At 39.2% G+C, this 13,169-nt stretch overlaps 1 protein-coding gene across 3 annotated transcripts in view; it reads right to left on the bottom strand.

Annotated features, from left to right (window-relative positions):
• drp2 (dystrophin related protein 2) overlaps window positions 1-13,169 on the bottom strand; it is a 368,464-nt gene that overhangs the window by 49,582 nt on the left and 305,713 nt on the right. For all 3 annotated transcript variants that reach the window (XM_041797456.1, XM_041797458.1, XM_041797457.1), the window contains 2 exons: window positions 8,508-8,593; window positions 4,287-4,444 (listed from right to left, as the gene is read on the bottom strand). In XM_041797456.1, the coding sequence (XP_041653390.1) occupies window positions 4,287-4,444; window positions 8,508-8,593 (244 nt within the window). The remainder of the gene's footprint in view (window positions 1-4,286; window positions 4,445-8,507; window positions 8,594-13,169) is intronic.

Raw genomic sequence — 13,169 nt, 5'->3', positions numbered from 1 at the left:
CCATCAAAACTGAATGCTTTCTGCACCGTAAATCTACTAAACGGCATGCAACAAATCAACATGGAAGGCTCTTAAAATATTACAAAAACAATCACGTAATATTGAGAGATTCCACTTAAATTGGACTAAATGAATAACCTCTGCACAAAGAACCACCTTCAGCTAAATCACTTTACTGCCATTCTATGCAAATGAGCTGCCAAAGCATGTGCTGTCATACAAAGGAGGTCAAAAAGTCACTTTGTATGTGAGCACTCAGTAAATATGGTACCCTCCTCCAAGGCTGCCCATAAGGAGGGATAAAAGGGGGGGGGGGGGGGGGCTCACAGAGTTCAGCAACATCATGGTCCATTGTTAAGACAGGCTGTGATAACCATTTTGCTTTCAACCTGAACCAAAGCAACATGTTTTCTTTTCATTCATGCTGTAATTTAAAACTTCCTAAAAATCTCAACCCCTTTTCTTAAAAAAAATGGATTAAAATTGCAAAAATAAGAAGAAAAGGTGGTGAAATGGGATTTAAAAGGAACAGAAATGTGTTCAAAGTAGCAAAAATGGGCAAAACAAATAGTGAACTCTAGTTACAGTCAGCTAAAACAGGCAGTGATGGGTTAATAGAGGCAAAAATGGGCAAAATGTGGAAAATATTGGAGGGACAGAAATGGTCATAAAAGCAGTGAAATAGGATTAAATAGTAGTAGAAGTGGGTGAAAGTTTCAAGTAATGTGTTCAAAGGGGGAAAATGGGCAGAAAAAAATCTGATGAAAGGGGTTAAAACGTGGCAAAAAATGGTGTATAATGTCAAAAACATATAAAAAGAATACTGAAAAGTGACAGGTAATAGTGAAACAAATGGGTGGGAAATGGTGAAAAGGGGTTAGTAGTGGCATTAATTGGTCAATGGAGGAATCATTAGGCAGAAAGTGGAAAAAAATGGGTCAAAAGAAGCAGAAATGGGTGGAAAAGATGGGGAAATGGGATTAAATAGCAGCATGGATTAAAAGTGGCACAACTGGGTGGAAAATGAGTTAAGAAATGGTTAATATGTGGCCCAAATGGGCTAGATGTGGCAGAAATGGGTAGAACAGTTTTGTAAAAGGGTTAAATAGTGGCATGAATGGGTTAAGAGAGGCAGAAACGGGCAGAAAGGTAGTGAAATAAGATTAATTAATGGCCAGAATAGGTTAAAAGTGGCAAAAATGGTTGGAAAATGTTGTTAAATCGGATTAAATGCTCTCCAAATTGGATTAAAAGTGGCACAACTTGGTAGAAAAGGTGGTAAAAAATGATTAAATAGTGGCTACGATGGGACGGAAGTGATAGAAATGGGCAGAAAATGTGGAAAATGAGAAATAAATCGTGGTCAAAATGGGTTCAATATGGCATAGATGGCCAAATAGGATTAAATGGTGGCAAAAATCGCTAAAAGGGGCAGAAATGTGAAAAAAACTGGTCAGATACAATTTAAAAGCAGCAAAAATTGGTTGAAAGTGGCACCAATTGGTTTCAAGTGGTCAAATAAAAAATGAAAAGTGGCAAACATAGACAGAAAAGGTGGTAAAAGGGATCTAAAAGTAGCAGCAATGACAGAAAAGTGGCAAAATGTGTATAACGTGGTGACAATGGGTAGAATGTGACAAAAATGGGTGTTTAAAATGGGTAAAAGGCGTCAGTAATGACAGTATTAGGTAAACAGAGGCAAAAATAAGTGGAAAGTGGAAATTGTGTTATAAGCAACAGAAAATGTAAAAAAGGTGGTGAAATGGGATTAAAAGAGTAGCAAATTAGGTTAAAGTGGCAGAAATGTATTAAAGTGGGAAAAGTGGGCTAAGAAAAAGTAATGAAAAGGGTTTAAATTTGACAAAATGGGTAAAAGGAGGTAAAGATTGGCTAAAATTTGGCAAAATGGGTTAAAGGATGTAAAGATTGTCTAAAATTTGGCAAAACTGATGAAAAGTGGAGCATAAATGAGTCATAAATGAGCAGGAAAATGGTCAAAAAGTGTTACAAATAATTTCCAGATCAGAACCCAATTGTAGTTTGACACACTTTTCAGCCCTGAAATGAGGTAACTGTTAGCTAGAACTCGTGCTAGCACCAATGCTACAGATCGATACTGTCAATAAATCACAGCTGGGGACGGCCCGTTCTCTGGGTTTATCAGGGGCCCCGCCAACTCTGTGAGTAGGCCTGCACTCCTTTCTGCTTACTGATGCCCTGTGATTAACAGGCAAACAGGTCACGACCCAATTCACATAACATGGATATTTAATCTACATCTAAATGCCTCGACATGGACCAAACCAGGCAAGGAATTGATTCTCAGCAGCTGCAGCTGACACAGCAAATATGGAGCAGAATAAAGAGTTTGTAATTAGCATCTGACTTGAAAATGAATGAAAAGGCTTTGCATAGGTCTCCATCCAAAAAGCCCTGGCCTCCTCCTGCCCACTCCCTAATTATCAGACATCCCAAAGAGAATGTCAGAAGGTTAAGTTTCTGTATCGTGCATGCACAGGCTCAATTAGAAGAGGGGGAAGAAGAGGAAGACAAATTAATTCATGCTCTGAACATGTCTCTTCATTAGATATCTTCTTCCTGCTGCTGGATTCCATGACCTCGCTGTATCATATCAATAATCAAAGAGGTCAGATTCTATAGGCAACTTTCTCATTTGATCTTATTGATAATACCCGACTTTATCTTTAGTAACACCATGCATTAGCTACAAGTGACTCAGTGATTCCATGTGCATTAAAGACAACATAATGGATTATTAATGAGGTGTAATTTTAAAAGGCAACACTGTGAGTCTTTCTGTTGCAGCCAGGACTTATCTAGAAATTTCTGCATTTCCTCTGAAGGAATGTTGGGCAATGCTGAGGCTCACTGAACATAATGGGCTCCACATCACTGGCAGCCTCCTGGTGTGACATCATAACTATTTTATATCTTTTTTTTTTATGGAAGCATCCAAAGGAAAATGTTTGATTTTGACTTTCATTACTCCAAGTCCTGCTTTTACAATTCTGTTTCTGTTTTTGTAATAATGCCAGGGAGAGAAACAGGATCTGTTTTGATTATATAGACATCGGTAGTTATTTTTCCCTTTGCCATGTTTTATAGATAAGCTTGTTGAGGATACAATGAGGCAGAGAGGTAGGGCTTCAAGGTTGAGTCAGTCTGATTATTTTAGGAATCTGCTGGCCTCCCAGGGACAATACACCATTAAATCCATAGGACTCTGACAGCGACAGCTGCTAAATCTTGTGTCTGAAATGTACTGACTATACAGAGGATTAGCTTAGTCAGATGAAGTCAGGCAAACTAAAAATATATTCTCAGTGAAGATTATTATGTCTGTTCTTATTGTCAGTTCAGTCAGGATCCCTCTCAGTGGAGACTTAACCCTTTACTGCCGCATGGATTTAAAGTTTTGCTCAGTGGTGAAGGCCCTGCTAAAACAAATTACATTTGTATAAAAAATGCTAAAAATACTCTGCCCTCTTAATTTTTCATTATTTGTCCATCATGTCATCAACACAAATCACATAAAAGAGGTCGTTTTACTGCTTCAGCACATGGCCGCCCATAAGGGGGGAAAGGGGAGAGCTTTCTGGGGCCCAGCCAAACTGGGGGCTCATGGAGGTCAGAAAATCCTGGTCCACTGTCAAGTTAAAGCTGTGATAACCATATTTTATTTTCAACATGAATAGTAACAACTCTTATCAAAGCAACAAAACAAGAATTTCATTAATTCATGCTGTACCACAGTATAGCCTTTAACAAAATATAAATGCCTTTTATTGAAACAGAATTACCTTTTTATACGTAACGTTAATGTGGACGGACACAGATAACTATGAGGAAAGCAGTTGTAGACTTTATAGCTAGGCCATGATGTTCACAGATGTCAGGATGGAAGGATACAAAACATAAAGTGGTTCTGATTTCTGCATGTTTGTGGTGTTATTGTCCCAAACAAATCATAAGGTAAAAGAAAAGAAGCCACAGAAGAAGATGAAAACGGAAATCCAGCTCCCTCTGCTGGCTTTGTCATGACGTAAACAAGGGAGCAGCACCAAACTTTTTATTATATTCGTGCTACACAAGAAGGTGCCCAGTATGAGCAGCAAGTGAGGCGGTCTCTGAGAGCTAGGAGACAAGAATTCAATCACCTAATCATCCGCTCTAAGCAAAGCTCCAGCTGTTCATGCTGCATGCACTCCTGTCTTTCTGTGGATATGTTTAGTGGTCTCCCGTATGACGGGACCCCATGTTCTTACCATGCGGAAGCAGCTACGGACGCTGGGCTCCACGTTGCTGCCTCCAAAAGCGGCGACTTCACCCAACTGACGGGGGATCTGGATGGCTTCATGGAGCAGCAGGCTGAGGTGACGCTGGTCCGTCACACCTCCAGGACCAGATACCTGACGGAATAAGTCTGCAACCAGCAGAAAATACACGCAATAATCAGATTATTCATGCATAATGTATTAAAATTCATAAAAATAAATTCATGGATGTGCATTACCATTAGAGTTGTCCTAGTTGTGAAATTTGAAACTTGTGTATGACACTTGTAAAACTATTTTATTGATATTACGGATAAAATCTAAGAGTCCATGGCCCTCAATATTGAGAAGTTGGTTGTTTTGGATTACTAAAAAATTGCAGTCAGTCAACTTTAATAACAAAATTTTGCAGTCATACTTGTTGATTTCAGATGGTGCTCTCTCACTTTTACTTGCAGCGGCGGAGTTTTTGAAGCTTTGGTACATTTTGATACTTGCTTTGATAGCCATGATTATAAAATTTTAAAAGCTTTGCTACTTAAAAGTACTAAAGTATAGGACATTTTGACAACTTTAATTGCAAACAGCTTCTTATCTTCTGATTATCTGTATTATTGGTGTTTTTTAGCTAATAAAAAGTGACTTTGGCATTTAATTTCAAAGGCAAGAATTGCTTATTGAGAATGTTAAGGACTTATTCTGCAAAATACTACCACACCTCAAGCATATATATATATATATATATATATATGAAGTGTATTGCTATTCAATTGAAAAGCAGCGGTGCACAGTGCACCCCAAGTCCCAGGCATCAAGTTTACCAAACTTAGTTTTGGGGAATAAAACTCACCACAGTCATATAAAGAGAAAGAATCAGTCTCAGTGTGCTTGCTGGTCTGCTGTGAGATGAAAGAGTTGAATAAAAGCGGAGACTTGTCAGGTTTTGAATGAAGCCTTTAGCGAGCAAGCTGAGACTCTGCCTGTCACTGAAGAGATGAATGCTGACAGGCCTGTGAGAGGGCTGCACAATACCAGTATAAGCACCCCATGTATCCTCCTTGCTGTGTAGTCATTCAGGCCCTGCAGTTACAACGCACAGCTTGAACGCCTGCATGCTAAACAGCCTCCTCTATATAGTTCTTATAGCCGGAGCTGAGGTGTGTTTGTCATCTAAAAAGTTTACACTGAGCTGTTTGATAGAGGAGCGTTTGGGCTTTTTATGGTGACACTGCCCCAATATAAAGGTCTGTCACATCTTAAATGTGCAGACTGCAAAAGTTTAAGCTCGGAAGTGAGGTTTCTCTGGACTTGGCTGACCCAGGAAACTGTGAACCACCATTAAGCAAGTTTGTGAAGAGGAGTGGCATTTTGTATAAAGCGATACACATATTTGAATTAGAGTTATGAGGTTATGTCTTCACAGGAACATGTTAGGTTTAATATCCTGGGTTTCATATCTTTAGCATGGGATATATTTCACATCCATCAGCGAAACCCCCCATTAAAAGTGTTTGGGAAGGGTGGGATGTTTCAGAAAATTCTTGAAGGGTGATTGGACATATATTCTGTCTGTCACATTCAAAATGGGCCAATCAGAGTGACAGACCTATGATGTCATGGGCATGCCCAGCTCTGGTGAGCAAAGGACATGACATGAGCTTGACAGGCAGTCACTGCCATGTATTTAGAGACACATCAATCATGTCCTCTACTTTTTACTACAACACTTATTTTGGCAAAAACTTTTTACTGTAATTTTTATGATTATCAATATTAGAGTTATTGAAGATTCATTACATATAACAGACATCATTCCATGTAAAGTCAGTTTAATGTCACTACGACTTATAATATTAAAGTTATAGAAGATTTGTTGCATAACTTAATACATTAAAAAATCATAAAAATACAGTAAAAAATAAGCCTTGTAGTATAAAGTAGAGACCATGGATAATGTATGATGTAAGTTTAATGGCACTACAATGTGTAATATTACAGATACTGAAGATTTTTCCTATCCCGTATGATAATTTGTAGTCGGTCCCTTCGCCTCTGATCCACAGCCAGCGTGTGTAGGGAACAAGGTCAACTGTCAAGCCCCAAAGACTTTTGAGAAAAATCATATTGTAGCTTGTAGTCAACTGTACGGTGAAAAGAGGTGTGGCTTTTGTAAATGTGATGATCCTCTACTGAGTTTTTGAAAGCAGAATGGCTGAATCTGTAAATATCTTTCTAACGTTACCAATTTCAAAGTAAAACTCAATGAATTTACCCCACTGATGCTGGCCCTCCATTGTTTTGGATGATTTTAAAAGGAAGCAGTCACTGCTGTGTCATTTCAATCTATTTTTGTGAGTTTGCAAGAAAAAATTGGATATGAATTGGATATGATTTGCGAGATCTCGCAAATCGTATCTGCACAAATTTACATTGACTTTATGAGGAAAAATATATTTAAACCCAGAAAACGTATATATTTAAAGTTAACAGAACATAATATATTTTTAAGAAGTAAACAATTCCTCAAGTTCATTTTCTTGAGTGTGAATAAAAATAGTCTTTCATTCAATTTAAGTTGTTCAGTAGAGCTAGTAGGGCTTAAAATTTAACAAGATAATCTCAGAAGTTGTGCAATTTATCCTTGAAATTGTTATTGAAACACAACTTTACCTAGTACATCACCGTTGACAAAAAAAGGAAACAAAACAAATTATTAAAAAAATATATATAATTCCATGCTGAAATCAACCTACAAGGCAGTGTTAATTTGACAGCTATTTTCAATTTTAGTCTTTTCACTCTGAGTCTGTTTTCTTTTTTTAATCTGGAAATTTCTGCACGTTGAAAACAAAATCTATCTCATGTTGTTCTAATCATGTTTGCACCCTAATACTGAAACTTTTGCCTGCAATTTTTAAGACAGATTAGATTTTTTGTGTTTTTTTTTTTACATCTGTCTAAATGTGCAACTTATTATTTAGAGCAGAATAAGTCACTTAGATTTAAAACGTTAAAATATTTATAAAGAGAGAGAGTAAAAAACACTAAAATGAATTTGTGTGTTTGAAATTGTCCTCAACAGTATATGCAGGACACATACAGGAAACATCACCTGGTGCACTGCACCAAACACTGAGGTCAGGGGGTTCATTTCCAAATTATCAGAGGTCCAACGGTAATACTTTTCCTGTGCAAATAGTACTTTAGTCATTAAAGATCTATTTTTAGCAAGCTGAAGTCTCATATTCATCATGGAAAAAAGGTTGTCCAAAAATATTTTTAGTCGTAGTTTTAGTTTCTGAAATTTACTTTACTACAGTGACAGCCATGGTTTTTCCTTACACTTAAATATGCTAAAATATTCACAAAGTCAGTGAACATTGAACTGCATATTAACCTATATTTGCCTGTCTTTGTATAGTTGTAACCATGACGTGTCAGTTTGTAATGGCATGAAAAAACTCACAAATGCCTAAGCAAGCCTTGACATTTCTCCATTGAAACTGTTGCTTGTTAGCTGCTTTAAACCCCTGGATTCTGGACAGTCCACCAGCTTTGTGCGGTTTTAAGTTAAGAAAATGGAAAACCAGTGAGGCCACCACATGCCTACCCTAACCCAGAAAGAAAGGGTTGACCGAGGTAGTGCCCGACTCTAAACAAATCTGTGAATGCTGAGTCTTTCAGAGCTGACACAGTTGGCAGTGTGACAAACATGACTAATCCCAGCATAGGTTCGTCACTCTTGTCTGAGATTACGTATGAACTAGAAGCTGATCCAGGTTCACCTATCATCAGTTTGAATTCTCTGTCTCCATTTTTACCTATATTTACAAGATGACTCATAAACTGGGTTACAATAGAGCAGTAAAAGCATATCTCAGACTGAGCACTGCAATAACAAAATATTACTGCATTATGTAGAAAAAAAGGAGGACAATTGTCTTCGCTCTTTGCCAACAAGAAGAAAAATGAGAGTGCAAGGACAGAGAGAAAATGTGTATGAATGGTTGCTTTGGCAGGCAATCCTTTTAAAGCTCTGACTGTACTTTGGAGAAGTTAAGAAAGCTTTCTCCTTTATGGCAACGGAGTAATTTTCTCCATTAGTCTAAGTGGGAGTCTTTATGCAATACTGGCAATCAGGGCCGTTTTGTTTTGGCTCATTGTTTGCAGTTGAAGAGACGCGTTAGGCACATGAACAAGCATGAGACTCACATTTGTACTTCTCCTGGACGTCTGCGTTGCACAAGCTCACCAATCCCATCTTGAAGCTTAGGACTCGCATTTTGCCGTTCCGAGCACTAGTGGGGAAAGTAGAGGAAAAGCAGGAGAAAAACAAGGTTGTAAGGTTAGCTTTTGTGAATGGTGAATTACCTCAAATCACAGTGTGCTGTGTCTTAGTTGTATATTCATTCACTGGCTGAGCCCTGCTGGGAGGGACAAAGTTTGAAGGAATTACGTGGGTCAGGAGAAAAATACAGGTCAGTGCAGCAGTGTGAAATTGTATTAGAGCTCATCCAGGGAACCTGAAGGCACTACATGGATTTCATGAAGTGTGTGCATGGGTTTCTACCCAGAAGAGGAAAAGACACACATAATATCAGTCACGTGCGTACTTATTTGACAATCAGCCCTCTAAACATGGGAGGTTTTACCATTAGGCAAAGGTAGGGAAACGCCTGGGGCCTCATGTTTCAAGATATAGTCACTATAGATGTGCATGAGGTATAGGTTTTAAAATGATGTTTATCAATTAAGATGTGAGGCAAGTTCTGACCTTCATGTATGAAGGCTCATGGTCTATCATTTTCTTCTAGGACCCAGAGGTGCTTTATGGTGCTACTACTGAGGAAATAAGTCATTACCATTGACTTAATGGTTTTTCATTTATGAAATAAATCAAATCAAACGTGTATTTTTGATGTAATTAAGGGGTTAAGAGTGAATGAAGGCCCCTTTAAGGCACAATTTGTCTTTATATCAGTTGATTAGATTTAGGTATATCAGGTCAGGTCAGGTATAGGACTAACCTGACACGCCAGATGGATTTCTTTCACACAACCATCCGGGAAAGCTTCAATAGGAAACGTTTGAGAAAAGGCAGAGGATTTGAAAAATCTTCGGAGTGTGATTGGGTGAACGTTCTGTCTGTCACATCTCTACGGGCCAATCAGAGCAACAAAGCACGTGACGTAGCAGCTAGCAAGCTGCGCATGCGCAGCTACTGAGGAATAACGCGAAACATGGCGACTATAGACATGTAAGTACTAAACTTTTGTTGTTTTTGAAAAAGAAAACAACTCACTCCTGTTCTTTGCTCTTCTTTAAATGAATAATTGTTGTCAAGTTCTGATAAAACTTACACTTTAGCAGCATCCACGCTAAGCTCTTCCGCCATATTTGCACCGGCCTCTTGTTGCTGCTTGCTTACATCATGACTCTGCCGTGCCTGAAAGTACTGCCCCTCGTTGCTGATTGGTCCTGTCACTTTCTAACCGGGCCCAGATGGTTCAGATGGGAGCTTAACAAGATGTTTTCACCGGTGAAAAACAAGGAAATGGGCATATCCATCTGCTTTGCAAAGTTAGTATAGGACCATATTCCGGTTTGGCACTTTGCTGAACCTTGGTCCTGTACTGCTCTGGTCTCCTGATGGCCATCCTTTAGGCCTGCTCTAAGCTCATACCCCATCGTTCCAGGTATCCACCCAGCTGCACCTCCAAGAAACACACAGTTGCACCCCGGCATCTGGACCAGCCCATCAAGTCCTGCGCACCCAGTATGCAGTGGACTGGATCGATGAATCATGCTGCAAAGGTAGGTGAACTGCTCTACAATTTCCATGCTCTCACCATTCACAGACAAAAATTCAATGGCAGCATCCAAGACATCCATGCTGCTATCCACACCAATGCTTGTACAGTGATCTATGATGTTTCCTCAATGTGCACAAGGATGTTTATTGTACGACGGGACTTATTGTAATCTTAACACATTTGTCTGTAATGCAGTAGTGTAACACATAACTGCTTCTAACTTAGTGATCATGTTACTGCTACTGTAAAATATTAATCTTGTTACTGGCGTAAGTCCTCCGACTACCTTTAAAAAATGGAGTAACAAATCAAGTGACATTTACTGATTCAGGTGACCGACACATTAGCTGAAGTCCATGGAAACATCTCACAAATGCTGTGAACTCTGCATGAAATCTTTTAGAACATGCAAAGGCAACAACACAAAGCTAGAAGCTAGAGACCCCTGGAAGCAGAGAGGTGGCCAGGGGACACCTACCAGGCAGCCAAAGCTTATTTTTTAAAAAGTAAACATGAAAACTGAGTTAAAAGCCCTTTGAGTAGTCAGATGACTACAAAAGTGCTATACAAGGTCAAGTCAACTTACCATAGGTCAGGGGTCATCAAGTACATTTGCACAAGGGCCAGATTTACTCTTAACAGAAACTTTGGGGGCCAGACTTTCAAATACACAAAAATTAAAGAAATATTTTGATCTGATTGAAGTATTATTGTAGTAGTATTTGGACACAGGACATGTTTAGTCATTAATAGTGAGATCTATTCCCATTACCTATAATGCAGCAGGCCACAAGGAGACAGGCCTGACAACAGTATTGGCTGGGTCCCTGAAAATCCAAAAGAATGGGCCCTCTCCAATTGTCATTTGGCACTAACATTTACCCATTGTTGACACTTTAACCCCTTTTTGATACTCTTTGCCTCTTTAGCCCAATTGTTGCAAGATTTTAACTCCTTTTAAACCACCTTTTCTGCATGTTTTTCCCACTTTGTGCCAGTCTTGTATCAATCTGTGCCACTTTTCTGTTATTTATGCCACTTTTTAACCCCTTTCATTACCTTTTGCACTATTTTTGGTCATTTGTAACCAATTTTTCATACCTTTTGCCCTTTTTTTCCTCTTTGCCACATTTCAACCTCTTTCCACAACTTTTTCTGCCATTTTTTGTACCTTTGTGCCACTCCACAACCCATTTTGCCACTTATCACCAATTTTGGCTACTCTCTAACCCCTTTTCACCACTTTATTTGTCATTTTGCAGTACTTCTGCAAACCTTAACCCTTTCAAATATCTACTAATTATGACAGTAATTTTTTGTCAAAACAGATCAAATGTAAAGTCATTCTAAAACTATTTCAATGTTATTTGTTTGCGGGATGGATTTAACAGCTGCAGACATTTAAAGCCAAAGGATACTCTTAAAACCACAACATCTTCTTTTCTGAATTTGTAGGGGGCCGCACAGGCCCGCCAGTTGATGATCAGTGCCATAGGTCTTTGCCCAGGGCCTCCAAATCATTAAAACCACCCCTGCCTGCAAAGCACACACATGTTGAATATTGTGTTGATTTTATTTTAATGATTACAGTCTGATCACAGTCCAGTGGAAATGCCAGAGGAATGAGAGATGACCTGAGCCTTAAAAGGGCCTATCAGCTCTGTCTCAGAATAAAATTAAAGAAAAAAATGGAGGGGGTTCAAAGCTACTAGGTTTAAGAAGCAAACACATGCTTACTGTGCGTGTTTGGATTTCACAGCTCGACTGCCAGCACAGCCAGGAAGAATTGACTTGACTGCACTGGCATGAAGGCACAGGCTTATCTAATTAACATTTGAATAGTTAAGTGAGAAATCAAGAATATCTCATTCATCAGGGAGCATCAGATCAATGAAGTATAAAATTGAAAAAATGTGTAAAATTTCCACGGATTGATGTTTATTGGAAGAAGTGAAGCTTCACTGGGGCCAGAGAATATCAGTCATGGTAGAGAAATGAGAAATTACAGAAATCAGAGTCACATGGAGGAACATGTGAAGTCTTAAGAACCAGCCCCCCCTACAAACACTCACACACAGCTGGAGTTGGTCCAGTGGAGCTCGAGAGCGCATGGGGGCGACTGGCTGTCAGCACCTTTTACGCACACTTTCTGCTACGTGTCGCATGCCATCTTCAATATGCACCCTAGTGTTGCACCTAAGGGGACATGTCGCTCCTGCACACCCTGCTAGTGTGACACGCCCCCGGAGATCACACACATGAACATTCATGCACACGCAACTCACATGCACAACCATCGGCATAAACATTAAAATGGACAAAAGTACACAAGCATCATTCAGGTTCACTTGCTCTGTTTATTGGAAAACAAAAAGGCAATTACTGAAATTTACGCCGTGCGTGAAGAGTTGATTGATTGTTTGATTGTCTCTTATTAGCAGGAAGTAGTTAAGAGCTACCGCCTGATATTTACAGCACTTGCAGGGTTATTTCTGAATTTCTGTGAACTGAATTCTCTTTGGACACGGCAGAAAATAGTCAAACAGGGACATTGATATGGTGAATGTGGGTGTGAAAGAGGATTTGTTTCTGCTGTGTCTCAGAAGGGATGATTGGCCTCTTGCCTGGACATTGTTATTGGAGCTTTAGCCATGCTGTGGCTCTTTATACCGGAGGTGTCTGCAAAACAAGCCATTGAAGCGGTCACATAAATCTGCAGACAAACTGTTAGAAGGCTATGAGGATTTACAAAGTGTGCAGATGTCAAAATGTAAGGGGTCATTACTGTTGCCACATTTAAGAGCACATTTTAGTGTTTAGTCTGCCAACTTTACATTAAATCCTGCCTTTGTGCTTGCTCTCAAAGCTCTGGTTTGGTACGCTCACGCTCAAACAATTCTCTTTTCATTCAGGTTGCTTTTACTGATTTTTCTCTGCAAGTATACAAAACTTTCTCTGTACATGTATGAAGTTTCTCTGCATGCATACAAAACTTGGCATAGTACATTCTAAACTTTCTAGGCGCATACCACGTTTTCTCTTCCCACACACAAAACTTTCT

Source organism: Cheilinus undulatus, linkage group 10 (genome assembly GCF_018320785.1).
Source record: "Cheilinus undulatus linkage group 10, ASM1832078v1, whole genome shotgun sequence".
NCBI classification, from domain to species: domain Eukaryota; kingdom Metazoa; phylum Chordata; class Actinopteri; order Labriformes; family Labridae; genus Cheilinus; species Cheilinus undulatus.
The sequence above is the reverse complement of the archived record's forward strand: the minus strand, read 5'-3'. Positions and strand labels throughout refer to the sequence as shown.